Source organism: Vombatus ursinus, unplaced genomic scaffold, assembly GCF_900497805.2.
Source record: "Vombatus ursinus unplaced genomic scaffold, bare-nosed wombat genome assembly UNPS02009824.1, whole genome shotgun sequence".
NCBI lineage: Eukaryota > Metazoa > Chordata > Mammalia > Diprotodontia > Vombatidae > Vombatus > Vombatus ursinus.
Window position 1 is genome coordinate 9,532,102 of NW_020949602.1, and position 20,437 is coordinate 9,552,538.

The 20,437-nt window shown below is 48.1% G+C and overlaps 2 protein-coding genes across 4 annotated transcripts in view; one reads left to right on the top strand and one right to left on the bottom strand.

Annotated features, from left to right (window-relative positions):
* The first annotated feature begins 323 nt into the window (after window positions 1-323).
* Window positions 324-7,071, top strand: USP1 (ubiquitin specific peptidase 1). The gene is made up of 8 exons (XM_027852822.1): window positions 324-513; window positions 621-747; window positions 851-958; window positions 2,219-2,379; window positions 3,243-3,925; window positions 4,596-4,766; window positions 5,431-5,632; window positions 5,963-7,071. Exons 1-8 carry the CDS (start codon window positions 344-346, stop codon window positions 6,702-6,704), a joined length of 2,364 nt encoding a protein of 787 aa, XP_027708623.1. The 5' UTR covers window positions 324-343; the 3' UTR covers window positions 6,705-7,071.
* A 995-nt stretch (window positions 7,072-8,066) lies between these two features.
* The window catches only part of DOCK7 (dedicator of cytokinesis 7), a 183,281-nt gene continuing 170,910 nt past the window's right edge, over window positions 8,067-20,437 (bottom strand). Inside the window, exons 44-50 of one of the 3 annotated variants that reach the window (XM_027852763.1) lie at window positions 17,347-17,472; window positions 16,518-16,607; window positions 16,150-16,386; window positions 15,665-15,808; window positions 13,924-14,030; window positions 13,448-13,615; window positions 8,067-11,687 (exon numbers count right to left, since the gene is read on the bottom strand). In XM_027852763.1, coding sequence (XP_027708564.1) covers window positions 11,645-11,687; window positions 13,448-13,615; window positions 13,924-14,030; window positions 15,665-15,808; window positions 16,150-16,386; window positions 16,518-16,607; window positions 17,347-17,472 — 915 coding nt within the window. In that variant the 3' untranslated portion in view covers window positions 8,067-11,644. Of the gene's footprint in view, window positions 11,688-13,447; window positions 13,616-13,923; window positions 14,031-15,664; window positions 15,809-16,149; window positions 16,387-16,517; window positions 16,608-17,346; window positions 17,482-20,437 lie in introns of all 3 variants that reach the window. The other 2 variants (XM_027852759.1, XM_027852758.1) reach the window with 2 other exon arrangements.

The following is a 20,437-nucleotide window of genomic DNA, read 5'->3' on the forward strand; positions in this document are numbered from 1 at the left end:
GGCGGCCGCGTCCGGACCCCCCCCTGAGCCTCCCGAGCCGCGGACCCCCGCCCGGCCCCGCCCCGGGGATGGAGCCGCGACGGCGGCCGCTGCCATGAGCCAGTAAGCGCGCGGGGCCCGCGGGGAAACTGCAGGGTGCGGGTGTAGACAGGGCGCGATCGCCGCCCCTCTCCCCGTACGCCGGGGGTACGCCGGGAGCGGGGCGCCGGAGGGCGGGGGGGGGGGGGGGTGCCGGGGGGGCGCTCGCGCCCACGCCCCGCCCCCCGCGGGGGGGCCGGGTGGGGGCCCGCGGGCGGGGTCGTGACCTGTGGGCCTCGGCAGGTGCCGCCGGTGACGGGGAGAGATGCCCGGGGTCGTGCCGAGCGAGAGCCAGGGCCCGGCGGCCCGGGGGAGCCCCAAGAAGAGCCGCCTGTCCCTCAAGTTCTTCCAGAAGAAGGAGACGAAGCGCGCCCTGGACTTCGCGGACTCGCAGGACGACGAGGAGCGCGACGGGGACGCGGCGGGGCCGGACGTGTGCGTGTCCGCCGTGGGCGCGGGGGGAGGGGCGGCGGGGGCATGGAGGGGGGTGGGGGTGCGGTGCGGTGGGGTGGGGGCTCATGCGGTCACTCTGCCCGCCCCAGGGACCAGGTGGTGCCGGCGGCGGCCGCTCAGCCCTCGCCCCTCGGCTGCGAGAAGCGGGAGAACCTGCTGCCCTTCGTGGGGCTCAACAACCTGGGCAACACCTGCTACCTGAACAGCGTCCTGCAGGTGAGGGGGCGGGGCGGACGGGTTGGGGGCGGGGCCTCGGGCCGGGGCGCCCCCCCCGCCGCGCGGGACCCCGCGGGCCAGGATTGACGCGAACTTTGTGCAGGTGCTCTACTTTTGTCCGGGCTTTAAAACTGGAGTGAAACACTTGTTTAATGCCATTACGAGGAAGAAGGAAACCCTGAAGGATGAAGCCAGTCAAAAGGCGGACAAGGTAAGCAAGCAGATGGTTTAGACACAGGGTTTGGGCCGTTAAAACCCTTTTCCTTAAGTTTATTTCTTCTGGTAGAATAACTGCCCTTGACTTAACGTATTGAAACACACTTTCTCGTGGATTTGCTCAGTTTTGTTTTATACGGAGTAAGTGCTATACTTGGTTATCTTACAAATGTATTTGGGAAGTCGATTTCTTCTGTTTTAAGGCCCTGGTTGTCTTATTTTGGATGCCATGTGCTTTTGTCTTAAATTGTGGTGGATACACACTAGAAGAACCGAGATGGAAGAGTAAGGCCACGTGGAAGGACCGAGGGGACACGTTGACCGCTGCAGTACATTTTGTTTTAGAGACGAGAGGCTCAGGATTTTTACTTTCAATAAAATGATGGCGTATGGGCTTCCCTGGCTGTGCCCGCTCTTTGTAGTTTAAATTAATCAGAAGACCATGGGGAGATAGAGAAACCCTGCCTTCACGGGGTTTATCATCTCACAGAGCAGTACCAAATCTGAACTCAACTCCTTCCTAATATCCCTGGCGTCCAGCCTCTACAGTTAAACCTTCTGAGGGGAGATTGGGTCGTCAGGAGTCATTTCACTGATCTGTGTCTAGCTCTCAAAACAGAATTGCCAGTTTACGTCGATATAGGTTGTTCATTGTCGAAATTGTAGGTTAACACTAAAACCCCCAAACTAGAGTTTAATATCCAAGTGCCTTGGGCCTTGTGTTGAGGAGAAGAGTGAGACATCCAGCTTGGCCGGCCATTTTTGAGGCCCTAAGTGATGTGTAAAATTTAATCGCTCCATGTTCATATGAAATTTTGATATTCCACCTAATTAGAAAACCATTTGAATGGATTGGGAATAAGGAAGTGCAGGTTATCTACAGTCTAGGTTTTTTGGTCTTCTTGGCTCTGAAGCCTGCCGTGTAGACGGGTTTGGATGACCACCAGGAGGGGACCCCATTCAGAGCTTTCTATTGGAAGTAGAAACGGCTGTATAGAAAAGCTTCAACTTGTCTCTGAAATAAAAGGTAAAATGTCCTTAATTTTCAGAACTTCTTTGTTCTACTCAACTGGAATTTTGTTTTGGCTTCCATAAGTAGCAAAACTGAGAGATTGCTTTTTAAAAATATTTTATTTTGGATTTTTTAATTTCTTAGAGCATTATAGAAAGAAAGTTGCTTGTGGAAGAAGAAATAGAGAAGGGAAAGATACTTGTATTCATAAATATCAGATTGATTTATTTATGTTTCTTGCAGGGAAATTGCAAAGAAGACAACCTGGCAAGCTATGAATTAATATGCAGCTTACAGTCTTTAATAATTTCAGTTGAACAACTTCAGGCCAATTTTCTTTTGAATCCAGAGAAATACACAGATGAACTTGCTACTCAGCCGAGGCGTCTACTGAACACTCTGAGGTATAGCCTAGAATGAAATTTAAATGTTCTAAGTTGATGAGCACAGCAAATTAAAGCAGCAGAACCATGATGCCAGAGCTGCAGCATGTGTTGTATGTGCTATGAACCCAGCCTCCCAAACACTCTCTGTGTGCAAGCCCCCCCACCCCCACAGTAAGAAGCAAGTCTTACAGGCTCTGGGGAGCTGGGTGGTGTAATGGATAGAGCACCAGGCCTGGAGTCAGGAAGACTTCTCTGCCTGAGTTCAAGTATGGCCTCAGACACTTACTAGCTGGGTGACTCTGGGCAAGTCACTTTACACTGCCTGGGTTTCCTCACCTGTAAAAAGAGCTGGAGAAGGAAAGGGCAAACTCTCCAGTATCTTTGCCGAGAAAACCCAAATGGGGTCACAGAGATTTGGACGTGACTAAAATGACCGAACGACAACAGTAATTGCTAGGTTCTTATTGTTTATTGAATAGTTTTTAAAAATTTTAAAAAGCATCAGCTTTGGTTGCATGCTTCCTGAACAGTGGAAGAGGAAAAATGCTAGAGCCTAGATGCCTTTATATACCGATAAAAAGAGAAAGGCTCTTATTGTTGAATTCTAATATATCTGCATTTCATAGTGAGTGATTCTTGGCCTCACTTCACCTGCTTTTTTTTTTTTTTTGCCAGTTTGTTTGGTACTTGGGGGTTTTGGTTGTGATGTTTTGGGTTTTTTTTGGGGGGGGAAGGGGACAGCTGTTTGTGGCCAATAACCTATATGGGGGGGAGACTTATTTAAGAATATTGTCAATGTCACTGGATAACGGTGCTGTTTTAAATGGAAAGAATGGACTTGTGTGTGTTAGAGAAGGGTGATGGTCATTTGATCTTTGCAGGGAACTGAATCCCATGTACGAAGGCTACCTGCAGCACGATGCTCAGGAGGTGCTGCAGTGCATCTTGGGAAACATCCAGGAGACGTGCCAGCTCTTGAAGAAGGAAGAGCTAAGAACCTCCCCAGCAGAGGTGTCACCTCCCCCGCTGGAGGAGAAGCCTCTTCCTCCCAGAGAAGGCAGTGAAACGAATACCAATGAGGACGACGGGGAAGGGAAAGACAGATTCCCAAAGGGAAACGGGAAAAGGAAAAGTGACAGTGAAGCGGGGAATCCCAGGAAGAAGTCTAAGCTATCTAAGGAGCCGGCAGCGTCTGAAGGGAACCAGAGGCAGACCCGGTCCAAGAGAAAAGCCACTGGGGATGCTCGCTTTGAAAGTTCTCCCGAAACAATGCCCAAAGGGGCTGCTGATGGAGACGGCGCCCGGCAGAGCCACAAGAAATCAAGACTCAAATTGAATTGGCTAAAGCCCACTGCCAAACAGCCCAGCATCCTTTCCAAGTTCTGCAGTCTGGGGAAGATCACCACACACTCGGGACCCAAAGGGCCTTCGAAAGAAACCGACAGTGAATGTGAGGAGGACCTGAAAGGGGAGACCAGGGGCGCCTTAAAAGACAACCCTGGGGAACCTGCACCCCCAGGGAAGAGTGTGGAGGAGAAAGAAATGCAGTCTTTGAGAAACAAAGGTCAGTATTGACACCTTCCGGATCTGCCAGATGCAGAGTGGAGCTTGACCCTCCTCTGGCAGGCTCAGCCTCAGGCACGAGGGGTAGGGTGAGTGCTCCTGGGGAGGGCAGGAAGATTTGGGGGCAGCCTTTAAAGACAGCAGCAGACTCACCACCATGGGCTTCTGTCTTGACTGTATTTTCATCTAGGCATCTCTTTACAAATAAAATCTTATGAGAAAACTTTACCGTTTTAAAACTTTTAATTACCCTTGGCTGCTATAGGACCCTAGGAAAAATGAGTGTTGTAGTGGGGTGAGCTGGCTGTTGTGCTGCTAGCACCACCTGGACTCTGCTGCCCGGTCCGTTAAAAAGGGCATTCAGAGAAATTGCTTGAATTCCCCTGATTTTCTGTAGAAGTTGCCTTAAAAACAAGGGAAGCCAAGCCTTTGGGAATTTGTTGTATAAGAGAAAAGGAAACAGGATTCAGTATACAGCATTTCCTTCCAAGCTACATTCTGTCCTTCATTTCATCATGTTCCTAACTATGGGCTGAGAGAATGGGCCTGAAAAAGAGAAATTCAGGTTTGCTTATGTGTTGTTCATTAAGACACTTAGTAAAACCTCAGGCTGGGCTGAGGAGCAGAAATTCTCGGGCAGTTGTTTGATTCTGAGTTCACCACCTTTGTAGGGATGGAACAAGTTTGTTTTGAGTTGGTGGAGAAATTATTCCAAGGCCAGCTGGTGTTGAGAACTCGGTGCTTGGAGTGTGAAAGTTTAACAGAGAGGAGAGAAGATTTCCAAGACATCAGCGTCCCAGTCCAAGAGGAGGAGTTTTCCAAAGTGCAGGAGAGTTCAGAGAGTGAGTATGATGAGTGGGTCATGCTCTGCTGTCAGCTGAAAAAAGCCTGCCACTGAGGTGTCCCACAGACAGGGTCCCCCAACCTAGCGTCATTTCATAGCAGCATTCATCAGTCTAACGTGTGCCTGCACACAGTAACTGATGCCTCCATGTAACACCATCCCTGTGGAACAGCACTGTCTTCTGTGTGGGTTAAGTGGGGTATTCCTGCAAGCATTATTTGGGGGAAGCAAGAGATTTTTGGGCTATCCTCTAGAAAAGTTAATATAGATTGACTGTGGGGGACTTAGCCCTTTTTTAGGTCTCCTACATGGTGAGTTACTTTTTTAATTTGCCCCTTGTTTTAATGGCTTTCCACCACCTTCCACTTGTCAGAGTATCTTGGGTGCCTTCCTTTTTGATTTTGGAAATGTATAAAATCGGGCTTGTACGATGTTTTTTATATTATACTATATAAGAAACAGAACGGGAGATTTAAAATTTAACTACTTTCCTCTCACCTTTGAAGAGTCATTTTCTGCTGTCAGCGAATGCACACTTGAAGGTAAAGTTTAACGGCAGGCAGCCGCTGATTAGCCTGGGGACGTCCTTCCTTTTTCTTTCACGCTCATTTTAAGCTTTTGTGACTTGGTTAGTGAGCCCAAAACGTGTTTGTCTTGTGCAGTTTCTCCAGAGCCCAAGACCGAGCTGAAGAGCCTGAAGTGGGCCATCTCGCAGTTCGCCTCTGTGGAGCGGATTGTGGGAGAGGACAAATACTTCTGCGAAAACTGCCATCATTACACGGAGGCGGAAAGAAGCCTCCTTTTCGACAAGATGCCTGAGGTGATAACCATCCACCTGAAGTGCTTTGCTGCCACTGGCTTGGAGTGAGTATCAGGCAAAGCTCGAAAACTCCGGCACGCGCTCCCCGGCATGCCGGCTCCCCCTGGCTGCCACCGCTCTCGGGGGAGCGCAGGCCAGAGCTGAGGAGTCTCTTCACCAAAATGGAATGTGACAGTCAGAGACAAGTAACTGGGGGCAAACCAGATCTTTAATCTGTCCTCAGACGTGCAAGTCACGAGCCCATTTGTCAGAATGCCTGAACTGTACAACAGAAAGAAATTCAGTTCGTGTGTCCTTTCCCGCTCCAAATGGGGATAGGAAACGCTCTTTGTGTGCGCAGCAAACATTACATGACTTGCCTTTGTCTTTGCCAGGTTTGATTGTTATGGTGGAGGACTGTCCAAGATCAACACGCCTCTGCTGACGCCCCTGAAGTTGTCCCTGGAGGAGTGGAGCACCAAGCCAACCAGTGACAGCTATGGACTGTTCGCGGTGGTCATGCACAGCGGCATCACCATCAGCAGTGGGCACTACACTGCTTCCGTTAAAGTCACCGACCTGAACAGTCTGGAACTCGATACGGAGAATTTTGTGGTGGACCAAATGTATGAGACGGGTAAGCCCGACCCCCTGAACGAGCAGGATGCCAAGGCTCTCGCCGAAGAGCACGACGATGACGTGTCCTTCCGAGTCAATGGCAGCGCACAGCCCGGCAAGGTCCAGAGCAAAAAAAACGTGGAAGCCGTCGGGCTTCTCGGGGGACAGAAGAGCAGGCTGGACTACGAGTTGTGCAGCGGCCACCGAGCGTCCAGCTCGGAGAAGGTCATCGGGGCATTGGCCGAAAACAGAGGCCCCGAGTCCGGCGGCACCAACGGGACCCAGGAGCCGGACAGAACCAAGGAGCCCGGTGGCCAGGTGGACGCTAACCTGCACGGACTGGAGAGCAAAGTGTCCGATGTGATGCAGAGCTTGAAAGAGTACGAGGGGAAGTGGCTGCTCTTTGACGACTCGGAAGTGAAGGTGACAGAAGAAAAAGATTTTCTGAATTCCCTTTCCCCCGCGACGTCCTCCCCGTCCACTCCTTACTTACTGTTTTATAAGAAAATTATAGAGTGAGTGTGTTTTCCTTGTGTACATAAAACAGATTTGGATGATCTTATAAATAGAGGTTGCAGCAAAGACTCCTTGAGGCGGCAGCTCGTTGGCCTTTGGAAGCTCCTGGGTTATTATTGGTCTCTAGTTTTTGTACGAATAGTGAAATCTGAATGACTGGAAGTCCTGTTAATTTTTAGAATTCATTTTCCATGTTCACTAACCACTCTGCTGGAGACTAGCAATACGTTAGCTTCTGAGGACAGATTTGTGTAGGTTCTCGAACAGTTTGTCAAAATAGAGTTCTTTAAAAACACTTTTTAAAGAAAGTTTTACATCTGTCTCTTGTATTGGCTTTTAAAAATAAAGTGCTGTATTTGTATTTTCCATATTTTGGAATAATTATATCTACTGCCAAAATGTTTATAGATCGTGTGGTTTTGTAAATTAGGAGGCAGCCACCTCATTGCACTTAGTTTTATAACCAAGTTATGAAGCAGAGTCCTTTAAGATTCTAGAACTTGCATGTTCACACTGGTGTGAATTCTGTGCCTTGGATCACTTTGTAAGGTGTATTTCACAAGCCCTTAGACAGCATCCTTGCCCATCACTACCTTAGGAAGGATTTTATATATATATATATATGTGTGTGTATATATATATATATAGATAGATACATATATATATATATATATTTATGATTATGATTTTGTACTTTAGCAGATCAGTCTAGGTTTGGACAAGAGTAGCCTGTTTTCTTCTTAGTCATATTGCTATATAATTTGTAAATAGGATATAAAAATTTAGAGGTATGACCTTTAGGGTTGTTTTTTTTTTTTTTTTTTCAAAGCAGGGAGGGCATTCAGTTTAAAATACTTAGCAACTATGTATACAAACTCACTAAAGTTTTGTACTTACAGCTTTCTACCCTAAAGCATCTGGTTTCTTTTCAAGAACAGAATTTGTGTATATATGTGGAATAAACATTCATAATTACCTTTACAACATTATCTTCTTGTATGGAAAGTAATACACTAGCTTTACCAGCCCTTAAAAAGTGATTGAGGATGCTGTTTACCTTATGGTAGTCATCTTTTAAAGGAGTACATGAAAAATGGGAAGGCCCTGCTTGGTAGCATTTGGAACAAGCCATTTCGTCAATTCAAAGTTACTCATGACTTGATGGAATGGTCAGGCCAGAGAATTTCAAACAAGTTATCTGCATGGAAATCTTAAATGTATTAAAAGTAAAGCTTACTAATTGGAGAAGACCATTGTAAATGGTAAAATCTTTAAAGCTTTATTTAGACATTGCTTATTAATAGTCACAATCTAAAATGTTACTCGAGCAAAATAGTTTTTGTCCTAAGGAAATATTTCAAAGAAATGATTATTTTTGTAGCACATGTGTGTATTAAGTTTGAACTACACCAAAATTCCTATCGGACTGAAGATATATTCTACAAGGAAAATGATAGTGTGGAGGTGAAAGTATTAGATTGAGTGCCTACTGTGTTAAGAAACATTAATGGGTGCCTATCTTCCCACTTAAGATGCTGCAGCTGTGAGGGACCAAGTAGAAACTAGTTTTACAGAAGAGGAAACAGACTTGAGAGTGCAATGATTTCTGTAAGGTCGCTGCTCGTTAAAAGGAAAATATTGGGCCTGATGTCACCTCGTCTTCCATGTGCTAAGTAGGCCAACGGGGGTGGGATGAATGCGCAAGCATGCTCAAAGATCGCTTTGTGAACACCAACCCTAACAAGTGGTCAACAGGCTGGAGGACTGGCCCCCGCCACTTGTGGCCCACTCCCCTGTGTTAAGCTCCATTGTCAGTTTCTCACACCTAGCATGACAGTCAAGATGAGCCTCCCCAGAAGTACCCCCTGGTGGTTCTAGTTTTGACGTGGTGGGGCTAAGAAGAAGTCTGTTCCTTTCTTCCACGTTACCCTTCAAATAATCCAAGACAATTCTTGTTCCATGCACACAATCTCTTATAGATCAAACATCTACCCATTCAGCTAAGTTGGGGAAGGCACAAGGCCCTCACCACAATGCCCTTCTAGAGGGTGGTGTCCAGAAATGGACACAGTACTCCGGGTGTGAGCCACTCAAGATTAGGCTTTTATTCTGGAGGGTAGGAAGGCTGCCTGAGATGGCCTTTGAGGTTTTGGACTATACTATCTGCTAATTTAGTCAAAATGAACAGTCGCTGCATAACAACCACAGTAAACGGTAGTGTGTTGTTTGAACACTGGGGAAGGCATTTTTTTCAATAATAAAAATGTTAGGAAATAGTCGAGGTAGAATGTTTTGAGGTTTCTTTTTCCCGTAAGGCAAAGGGCCCTTAGTGAAGGGACTGGCTTAGGAGTCTGAAGGCAGACTTCAGAGGCATTAAGTCAGGCCTTTGGGCTAATTTGCTCTCATACTGTTCTGTGACAAACCAGAGAGCTCCTGTGGCGAGTTTTTTCAGTCCAATACTTTCGTAAATTGGGAGCCAGACCCGTGACGTGGCCCTGAAGCGCATTCTGAATTACTGAGGACTCCTATTCTCTGGGGTTGTAGGGTTAACTTATGTGTGTGGTACCTCAGGTGGGCACTTCATGGGAGATGAGCATCTTGTACAGCTTTCAGAACTAAAGCTTGCCTAATCTCCAACAGCTGGACATACTGCATGCCTTCATTGTGACGGCGAGACAGCAGGCAGACCTGATGGGAAGTGTACTTACGTTTGAAGGCGTCCTGACGGTCCTGCGAGCAGGCTGCAAAGCTGCTTCAGTCCATGAGGCCTCAACAGTGATGGGCAAAGGCCGCCTCCGCCTCTTCTCTACTCCCAACCCCTGGACTCCCCATCACACTCACTTATCTTTACAAACTCGTTCTCACCCATCTTAGTGAGTGACCCATCCCTGGGAATATCAATGCAGCCAGGCTCCCAGAGCCGCCCTGTCCTGAGATGTCCTCTAAAGGCAGCACGCCCTCCAGCTGCCCTGGTTCTGGCTGCAGGCAGAAGGGCTTCCTTCCCTTTGCTTCCCCATGGGGCTTGTCCTGTAGCCTTCTACTCAGACCAGATGGGTGGAACCTGAGAGCCCCACTTAATTTCTGGATAAGGAAAGGAGCTGACTGGCCCAAAGATGGTCACAGAATGAGTAAAATACCAAAGCCTGGCCTGGAGTCGGGAAAGTTCAACTCAGACCCTTCCTAGCCATGGGGCCCTGGGCAAGTCACCTCACCTCTGCCTCAGTTTCCTCCTCTGTAAAATGGGTGATAACAGCACCTACCTCCCAGGATGGTTGTGAGGATCAAGGGAGATAACTGTACCCTGCTTAGCTCGGTGTTAGCTGTTATCACCTTCCTTGTCGTCTGGGGCTAGAGCAGATGCTGGGCCCTGCTTTGCTTACTGCATCTCTTCCCCTCGAGCCCAGACCTGCATGAGGCTGAGCAGCCTGCAGCCCTCTGGGAGAGGATGTGTGAGGGTCTCTCTAGGCACCTACCTTGGGGTGCCAGTCAGCAGCCATGCTTGGTATACATCCACATACAGGCCGGGCTAGAAGCTGCTCCCTCCGGGTCAGTCAGACCCGCTACCGCGGGAAGTCAGTTCAAAATGCTTTTGCCCATTTGGGCACGTTTTACAGAATCTGGCTCCTTGTTTTGGTATCACTAGCAGAAGTCACGTTGCTCACTTCTAGACAGAAGAAAGGTCTGCTTCCCTGGGATCAATGAACAGCATCATTCAAACACAGGACACAACACATGGATTAGAAATGCCGTCAAAGAGCATCAATTTGTGCAAAGCCTCCAGTTATTCCCATGTGTTCTCAGGCCGGACACGTATTTCTTTCCTGCCAGAGGGTTAAGTACGGATAAACTGAGAACTTACAAATGACAGCTTCTTTATCTGGCACTTTCTGACAATAATCGGTTTCTCCCTAGAAAATCGTTTCAAGGTGCCAACATAACCAGAGGTGCGATTTTCAAGTAACAGCTAAGATAGATTCTGAAAATACAATCCCACACCATTTCACCATCACGTCCAAATGACCCGACGCTCCCTCGGAGGTGGCTTGAGCTCTAGAGAAAACGGTCGTTAGGGCCTGTGTGGCAATCGCTGTTTCACTGGCTGAACTGTCCAGAAATAAATACCCTGGAGCCAGAGAACTGAATCAGAACAGGCTCCAGAGCCCCTCCCAGCACACGGACCCTGCCCTCACGTGGGACCATCCCTCCAGCCCTTGGCTGGGAAGCTGGGCCATAGCACAGGCTCCAGGAAGTCTACCTGCTGCATCAAGTCCCTGCCCCAGCCAATGCCCACCCGTGTGTGTGTCATCCAAGGCCAGAAGCTTGGAACTAGGCAACTGTCACGACAGTCTCTTCATTTTACAATTTCATACGCTCCCATTATCCATCTCCAAACAGGGCTGTTACTCTCATTTGGACCTATATGGTCACCAGTCATAACTTTCATTTCAATAACTTTGGAAACAACAGCTATAAATTCATTTTCTATCAGCTCTGCCACCACCAACAAATGGGAATGTTCACGTCAGAATAAAATAAGTGAAAACATCCACATATTTAATAAGTACCTTTAAAATAAACATTACTACATTAAAATGGTTCAAAAATGCATCTGGAAAAGTTCCTAATATAAATTAAATCTATGAACTTAATGTAAATAAATTTAACATTAGGTATGCTATAAATAATAGTAAATGTATTTAGTGTACCTTTGAATCATAGAAATGGCTTTTGAAAAGCTCACAGCATCTCCCAGGACACTGGAAACCACAGCCATGATTTTTACGCAGTAACAGTCTACATTTGACAATTCAGTATCATCCTGACCACTGAACTCTTCCACGGAAGGACATGAAGGTGTGTGTCCAAAATGAAGTCCTAGGTTCTGATTCTGTTGAAGACAGGGCTTTCTTCTCAACAGACTGGGGCAAGTGCTCTGTCTTTCCCTAGAGGTCCACTTTGCGAAGACTCATTCTGCTGAAGGAATCTCTGGGGGGAAAATCAAGGAAAGGTGATCATAAGCAAATCGTCTCTGCGCCCTTCCATACAACAGATACGCCCTGAGTTTCTCTTAACTCAACAGAGGGAATCTCAGAACATCCTCCCGTGATGTCCAGCCCGGAACGCGCTCCTCCCCGCCTTCCTCCCTCCTAGGCCTTGCGGAGTCCCACCCCCTCCCTCTCGGTGAGATGGCGCTCGGGCACCACCTTCTGTACTGCTGCCCTCCCTCCTCGTTAACTTAATACTGATGTTGCGCATCTTTCTTATGACCTGTTGTCTCCCCCATTAGAATGTAAGCTTACTGCAAGCAGGGATCACTTCCCTCCTTGTATCTGCATCCCCGGCAGCTTGCCCACCACCTGCCACCTGGTGGGCACTTCAGAAATATTTGCCGATTGATGGGTTAATTCCCGTCCTCTCTTGCATGACCACGGATCTCTTCCCTGCTAACTCGAGTGGACTTTTGTCAATCCTCATCTTTCTCACCTTCTCTAGAGCCTATGACGCCCTGGAGCTCCCAACGGCCCTCCCAGAACCACCGCGTGCAGAAGGCCCGGGCCAGCCACCCTGTGTCCCTCTCCTGGCCACCCGCGTGCATTTCCAGTTTGTGTCCCCTTCCTCTCCACACCTGCACTTGTCGCTTCTCTTTCACGTGTTGTTTTTGCCCATTAGAAGGGAAGCTCCTGGAGGGCAGGAACAGTCTTCTCGTTTGCCTTTGTATCCCTGGCACTTTGCACAGTGCCTCACTTAATAATGTTGTTGGCCTCTCAGGACCTACTCTGTCCTCCTCTGCGGCTCTCCATCCCGATCGCCGTCGGCGTCCCCCAAAGCTTTGTCCTGGGGCCCGTTTTCCCTCCACTTTATTATCTCACTCCCTGAGGTCATCTGCTCCCCTGGGGTGAATCGGCAGCTCTATGCACAGGACTCTTAGATTTCCACATCCAGCCCTCGCCTCCTCCCCTCGGCTCCAGGATGCTTCACCTACTCTGTCCTGCAGGCATCTCGTCCCCTCCCTGAGGTTCTCCCGTCCTGTCTAGGGCACTGCCATTCTCCCGGTCACCCCCTCGCTCCCGCGTGCCATGGATGCCTGTCTGTTGTCGTTTTTTGCTTTTACCTTCGTGGCATCTCTCACCTACGTCCTTCCTCCCCCACACTTGGCTGGTTTTGCCTTGAGCCTCTCCCCGCTCAGTTTTCTAGGGGCAAGGGTGATCTTCCTCCAACCTGTAGAACCCCCAGGGCCGTTCCTCCCCCCAGATGTCAGACGTGTGTCGGAGACACACTGAGAACGACGGGTCCTGCCTCTGGAGTTCCAGACTGAGTCCTGGGGGGAGGGCCCGCCTGAATCACCATGGCTTTACAGTTGCTTTTGGGGGCAAGACCATTAACCATCTTATGGACTAACTCTGCTATGTTCTAGGAGACAGGAGACCCAGGAATCCATGGAACGAGGGGCCCTGGTTTGAAGATGCTGTGGAAGGCTAGAACCCTGGAGTTGGAAGGGGCCCAGGAGGTCACCTAGTATGGCTGTCCAGGCGGTGCACACACCCCTCCAGGACACCCTGATGGGGCGCCGTCCCTCCTCAGCTCAAAGGCTTCCAGAGATGGGACTCGCCAGTGAGAAACTCTGTTCTGACCCCCAACTAAGCCTCTCCTCCCTCTGACTTCCACTCACGCATCTCCACTGTGCCCTGGGGGCCTCCACAGGGAGGACCTTGGCTGCCGCCCGACGTCACACCCAGGCCCAGTACCTGTGGCCGGTGCTGGGCAGCAGGGCCTTGTAGAGCTGAGGGATCTTCCGGCTGATAAGGGGCTGCAAGGCCTCCTTGAGGCGGTGGTAGTTCCTCTCCAGCTCCCGCTGGTACTCCTTCTGGTCGGGCCCGATCAAGCTCTTGTTTTTTCTCAGGGCGTCTTCACACCTAGGAGACAAGACCGGTCAGGGGGCAGCAGGAGGGCGCGTGGAGTCTGCTTTTCCCGTGGTCACGTGGGGGGGTTGCTCCATGGCTGGGGCTGAACGCGTAGACCGTCTAGACTGGCATGCACACTAACTACACTGACACATGTCTTGGGGCCTTGCCGATCACCAGGGTGGCTAAGGAGGCAAGGGCTGCCGGGCCCTGGCAGCGAATCTGCTCACCCGGCCGAGCGCCCGGGGCCAACGGGCTGACTTGTGGGGAAGGCATTCTGGCAGTGGGGCCGGCCACCCCTGCAGCCACCCACGAAGTACCTTTTCGTAAAGTCTTTGAAGCACAGACGTAGCTTATTGTGGTGTCTGAAGAGCTTGGGGTCGTGGGGTATTTCTGACAGGAAAACTTGGGCAACTTCCAAGGGTCCCTGCAAGACAAAAAGATCCACCAAGTGAGGGGCACGCCAGGCACGGGGCAGCCACAAAGTTGCCTGTCTGTCCTTCTCGTACAAACCGCCACGAATAAAGGATGATAAAGCAACGAGAATGAGAATAACAGTCACTCGCTAGCACCGTGCTCCAAGCTTTGTAAAACACTTCACCAACATCACCTCACCCCAGGAGAGGGTGCTGGGGAAACTGGGGCAGACAGAGGTTCAACGACCTGCCCACGTGCACACAGCTAAGCAGCGTCTGAGGCAGGATTTGGGCTCAAGGCTCTAGGCACTATGGCACCACCTAGCTGCCATTCAAGAGGACACATTCAGCTGTTTTTTATGTATGTGTGTGTGTGTATTTTTTTCCTGTTATACAGTGAACACAGCAGGACACTGGGGAATGCTCCAAAAAGATTCAAGCCCGTTCTTGATGCTGATGCTGGCCTCCTCCCCATGTCCAATCCAAGGGCGGGGAGCCAAGGGGACAGACCTCCTGTCCTCCCACTTTTAGTCTCCCACCCCCTCGGATGAGAGCAACACCTGGCCGAGGGAAGCCGGGCTGACCCCTGGAGTCTCCCTCTGCGGCCCACGCTCCTCTGCTGAATTCCTCCCTCCCAGCCAAGCCTCCTCCCGCTTATCCATAACAAACTTACAGGGACTTTCTCTGTCATGGACAGAATGAAACATGTTCCATCTTCAAGCATCCAGGCATCACAGACCACCCCGGCCTGGTCGGGGGTTGGGGTACCTGTCTCTAGGGGAGAGGTCTCCACCAGGGCTAGCATGGTGGCTTGCGGTCACCTCTCTTTGGGATCACAGCAGGAGGAGGGAGCTGGGTGGGTCAAACGTGTAGCTCTCTCCTCCACCCCCTGATCTCCAAATTTCTTTGCTTCATGGTGTAGTTACTTGTCTATGCACCTGTGGTTTCCATCTACCAGATTATAAGCTGCCTGAAGGCAAGGGCTGCTGCCTTTTTGTCTTTGCCTCTCCAGCACCCAGGAAAGGGCCTGGCTTACACAGGTGATTAATAAGATGTTAATGAAACAAATGTATGAACATGTGAACTTGTCCTCATCTGCGTGTACCTGCAGTGTTAAAAAGTCTCTAAAACTAGTTTCTACAAAGACTCCCTGACTAAGATAAACACATTTTTAGCCGATTTATTCTTTACCTATCCATGGTCCTGATCGATTTTCTACTGTGGTTGTGAGTCACAGAACACTACAGTTTTCAATAAATTCACAACAAGTATGGCTCAGAGGGCAACGGACAGGTAGGCACTCAGCGGATGGAGAAGACCATGCACAGTGCAAACAAGGGACCAAGGAAAACTGAACCCGGGTGGCATCAAAGAAAATGGAGAAGGGTGGGTTGGTCACACAGAGAGGGAGAACAGGTAACTGATGGACAGGCCATGTCCAAGGAAGCCCCAAAGGCTGGGCGGTCATCCTGGGGCAAGACTTGTCCAGTATGGGCAGGCAAGGATGGCTGCAACCTGGACCTTTGCAAGGGATGCCAGTGATGGACTCAGATCCATTGGTACATTTTTAAGTGTTCACTAACTGCTAACCAATTGTGACTTCAGGTGATACTGAGCAGCACTCCTTTCCCTCTTGTGGCCCTACCTGGTTTACAGTTGTGCCTACAGACCCTTGGAGGACCATCTGAAGCATCTTGGGGTCTGCTGGGTCCTGGTGCGTTGCAAAGGCCAGCTCCTGGGTCTTTTTTTGCATGTCTTCAATAGCAACTTCAATGGGTGTCAATATGATCTAAGAGAAACAGCATCCGTAAGACAAGCACTGAGCCAGTCAATGAATTTCATTAAAATGATCTGAATTAATGAAGTTAATGAAAATTAACGTATTTCACTTGAAACTCTAAAAGGTCCATTGTGGATTCTAGCTTTGTCCTTTATTTCTCAACCATGGTTACCCCTACGAAGAACCAAACCTTCCAGCCATAAAGCAACTTCTGGCCCAAGGGCATGGCGCCATGCTGGTGGGTGAAAGATGTGGGGCGCAGCACATGGTGCTGGAGCCTGCTCAGCCATGGGGCTTAGCCAGCACCATCCCTCCCTCCTCTAAACCCGAGCCCGGGCCCCTGGTCTCACCTCCTCCTTGTGAACGACGTTGATTCTGGTTTTGATGTAAGGGAAGGCGTGGGACGTCGTGAGGATGGTCTTCCGTTTGAACTGCTCATGGAGCTCCCCATGGGCACGGCCGTCTAAAGTGAAAGGTGTGCAGTACATGAACCGTCGAAGATTATAATTTTTGTCAAAGTAGGTGATTCTGTCCTTCATTTCATACGTGTCAAAGTATGGCTCCACATACGTGATCTGAATGTATGCCTAAGAGAAGAAAGACCACCTTAGTTTTTTCAATATCATGTCACGTCATCATCAATTTAGCTTCTCCCAAATAAATTAGGGAGCATCTCCAAGGCATCATTATATTTCATGGCTATCTATTATCACAGTACCTTATTAGGATCTAATTTGCACTTGTCCACAGGGTTAGAATCTTTGATTACTTCAACTACATCCTCTCCAAATCTTTCTCCATAAAACCCCTAAAATAAAGAGAAAAAATTTCACATGAAGGCTCCATCTCACACAAAATTAAAAGATAAGAAAAGTGCTGTTGTGAAGAGAGCTCAGAGAATGTGAGCATTTAGATGGCTTTAACGTGTAAAACAGCCACGTGAATAATTTTAAGAAATCATTTGTTTCACATGCCAACAAAACAGGTCCTCAAACTTAGCACTGACTCTGCTCAAATTTCCTCTTTTTTCTCAATTTATAAAAAGCAAAAAACACAAGCATATGCACTTAGAAAATACACAGTCCTCAATAGACTTTCAAGAAAACCAAACAATAAGGGAACAGGAAGGAAGGATAGCTCACATTTAATTTCTTTGATGCCTAAGGTCTGATTTTTATTGGGCTCAGAAAGATGGAGACCATGTAAGTATGGTAAGAATCAGAAAGGGGATGTTGGCCAAATACCAACTAATGATTAATCAACAAAGAAAAGTTCAAAGTTCAAAGTTCAAAATCTGCAAGTCAGATTTTTCCAGGTGAGCTACTCTCCAGGTAAACTGAGTGCTTTCAGTGGTACACTGGCTGGTTTCAAGTTAGGGAATATGACTTTGGGCACTATCTGCATCTACCAGAAAGGGTGACTGAAAAAACTGGATCATCAGCTTATTAAGTGATAAAATCCAGGCTGGACACTCAGGGCAGCAACAAGAGACCAGGCCAGGCCAGGAACTGCCAGGAACAGCGCCGCCGGACCACCCGAGCACTCACCTCCAGTCTGTGCGAGATCTCGGCAAGCTTGGTTATCGCGGGCTCCTTATATACAAACTCCTGCTCATCCAAGTCCCCAAACTTGGTCCCATAAAAACCCACACGAAAATAGGTGCCGAACATCCGCTTGCCATCCTAGGTGAAGACAATGAGAACGTCTCAACACAAAGAGCTGCTCTACACCATACACGACATCCACATGTGGCTAACTGGTTTCTACTCACAACATACATCAGTGCAAGCTTACCAAATGGAAAATTCTATAGGCAAAATGACTAGGTATTTTTTCAAATTAAGAAAAGATTTAAAATAGAGAACAACATAATATTATGCCCAAATTGCTAAATGACTACTCTATGCAATAAGCATTTTTAAGGTTAGCACACAGAGAACAAGTCACGTACAATGTCCTGGTTTAGAACTCGATTCTTTTCTGAGTTAAAGAAAAGGCACATGTTGACATGTGCTTCTTAAGTACACATCATGTCAATGAAAACAACAGCGGCACATGTGTGTCTTACACAGTCTGTCTTAATATCAAAAGCCCTTCAGAGGTCCTCTCCACCAGCAAAGACGGAAGAGAATGACCGAGGCTTGGAAGACGAATGTGAAACAAAGATGCCAAGGAGAGAATCACATTCTAGGGGGAAGGCTGGTTTGCTTTTCTAAAGACCCCAAATTGACAATGTGTGCTCCCACCACAGGTCTATTCTAGGAAGAAACTATGACAGGCTCGCTTTGACTCTCACAAAAAATACAGAATCCAAATGCAAAGCAGTTTTAGAAATGATGGCTGAGGTGCTTTGTGTCCCCTAGAAACATGTCTGCCATGCAGCTGTACCGGAAGGGCTTTGTGCTAATGTGCCCCCATAGAGACATGCCCGCTGACTGAGTCCACATCAAATCCACATCTCGTTTTCAGGCTCTCTCAGTCTTATTTTCTCAATACCAGGTCGCAGGGGTTGACACAACCAGTCATGAACAATGGTACACAAATCACAAAAGGGATGTGGAGGAAATGTGAAACCCAGATCGGCAGTCTACAGAACACATCTACTGGCATTACAATCTCAGAGGGGGAAGGAATCACGGAGCCTCTTTAGACCTGGGCTCCATAGCTAGACTTAGGGACATTCCATGAACTTGAATGGGAGTAAATTACATCTTTATTTTCACTAACTGAAATTTAGCATTTCTTTTAATTACAAATGAAAGCACACACACACACACACACACACACACACACACACACACTTTTGAAAAGGGGCTCTAGGTTTCAGCAGACTGCCAATGGGGGCCAGGACACACACTGCTCTAGGCCAATCCAGACCTGGCCAGGAGAGCCCTGTAACACACCCTGGACAAGGCATCACCCAGTCTTTGCAAGAAGACATTGATTGGGGCAGCTAGGTGGTGTAGCAGATAGAGCTCTGGCCGTGGAGTCAGGAGGACCTGAGTTCAAATCTGACCTAAGACACTTGACACTTACTAGCTGTGTGACCCTGGGCAAGTCACTTAACCCCAATTACCTCACCAAAAAAAAAGCAAAAGAAGACACTGATTGTGAAGGACCCCACCTGCTACAAAGGCAGCCCACTCAACCGTTGGACGGCTTGGCTGCTAGGAGCTTCGATGGCCTGCCCGCCTTTCTGCCAGCACTGCGAGGCCTGGCTCTGAGATCCGGCAGAACCAGGCTGGACCAGATGCTGTCTTGGAAAGCTCTTGACCTGTTTTGTATTGTTTAATATTTCAGGTAAGGAATGGCCACAAACTGGAGAGCTGAGTGTGAGTCATGCTTATCCACGTTAACCTCTTCCTCCCAAGATGGCTCATTCTGGGTGCTGCATCCCCAGGCCAGATTTTGAACTTGGTGAGCCCTGACTGTAAGACCTGACTGTAATCTTAATACTCCCTACCACAAGGGGGGGGGGTGACCTCAAATATACTACACATAATTACTCTGCTTTACTACAGACAAAAACATCTCTTTGGGTCTAATGGATCTAATTATAAACTAGATATCAACTGACTTTCCTGGATGAAAAACAAAAAACTTGTTAACAGTACTGGCATTTCAAAATTTCAGAGATATTCAAGCAGTGACATACAAACCTCTTCCATTCTCATATACACATATGGACACTACATATGTATACGTACACACACACATACACACACACACCCCTATTATAAATACACACATTTATAGCAGCTCTTTTTGTATGGCAAACCACTGCAGACTATGGGGGTGTCCACTAATTGGGAATGACTGAACCCAAAGTATGGTACGTAAATGTAACAGAATAGAATTGTGCTGCACAAAACGAGGAAAGGGAAGGTTTCAGAGAAAACCTGAGAAGACTTGCATGAACTAATACAGAAGGAGGTGAGCAGACCCAAGAGAACAATTAATATCATACTATCAACGCTGCAAAAAGGAAAACCTTTTAAAAGACAGAAGATCTATAATCAATATAACAATCAACCACGACTCCAAAGGGTCAATGATAAAGAAAGCTGCCCACTCCCGACAGAGGTAATGACGTAATACCCAGAATGAGAAACACGTTTTTGGACACGGCCAATACAGGGATTTGTTTTGCTTGACTATGCTCAATTGTTACAACAGTTTTCTTTTTCTTTCTTTTAATTTCAGGGGGTAGGTGGATGGAAAGGACAATGAATGTTTGATAATGAGGGAAAAACCTAATCAAATGCAACAAAAACAATCTGTACAATCTGAAGCAGGAGGAGAAAAACTCTCCTTCCATCTGGATCAAAGCAGACTCATTCAACATGTGAACTAAAAACTGAGGGTTGGAAACAGCCATAGAGAGAGTCTGGGACAAGCTACTTCTCAATGCAGAAATCCCTTCATCAACATCCCTGAGCAATTCAGCTGATTAGGAACCTTTGTGCTAGATGCTACAGACAAATGAAACTCCCCGCCCTCAAGGAGTTTACATTCTGCTGGGGGAGGTTAACAGGCACATACACAAGTCAACACAAAATGTTGCTGTTCGGTGGTGTCTGGTTCTCTTGTGACCCCATTTGGGGTTTTCTTGACGAAGACACTGGAGTGGTTTGCCAT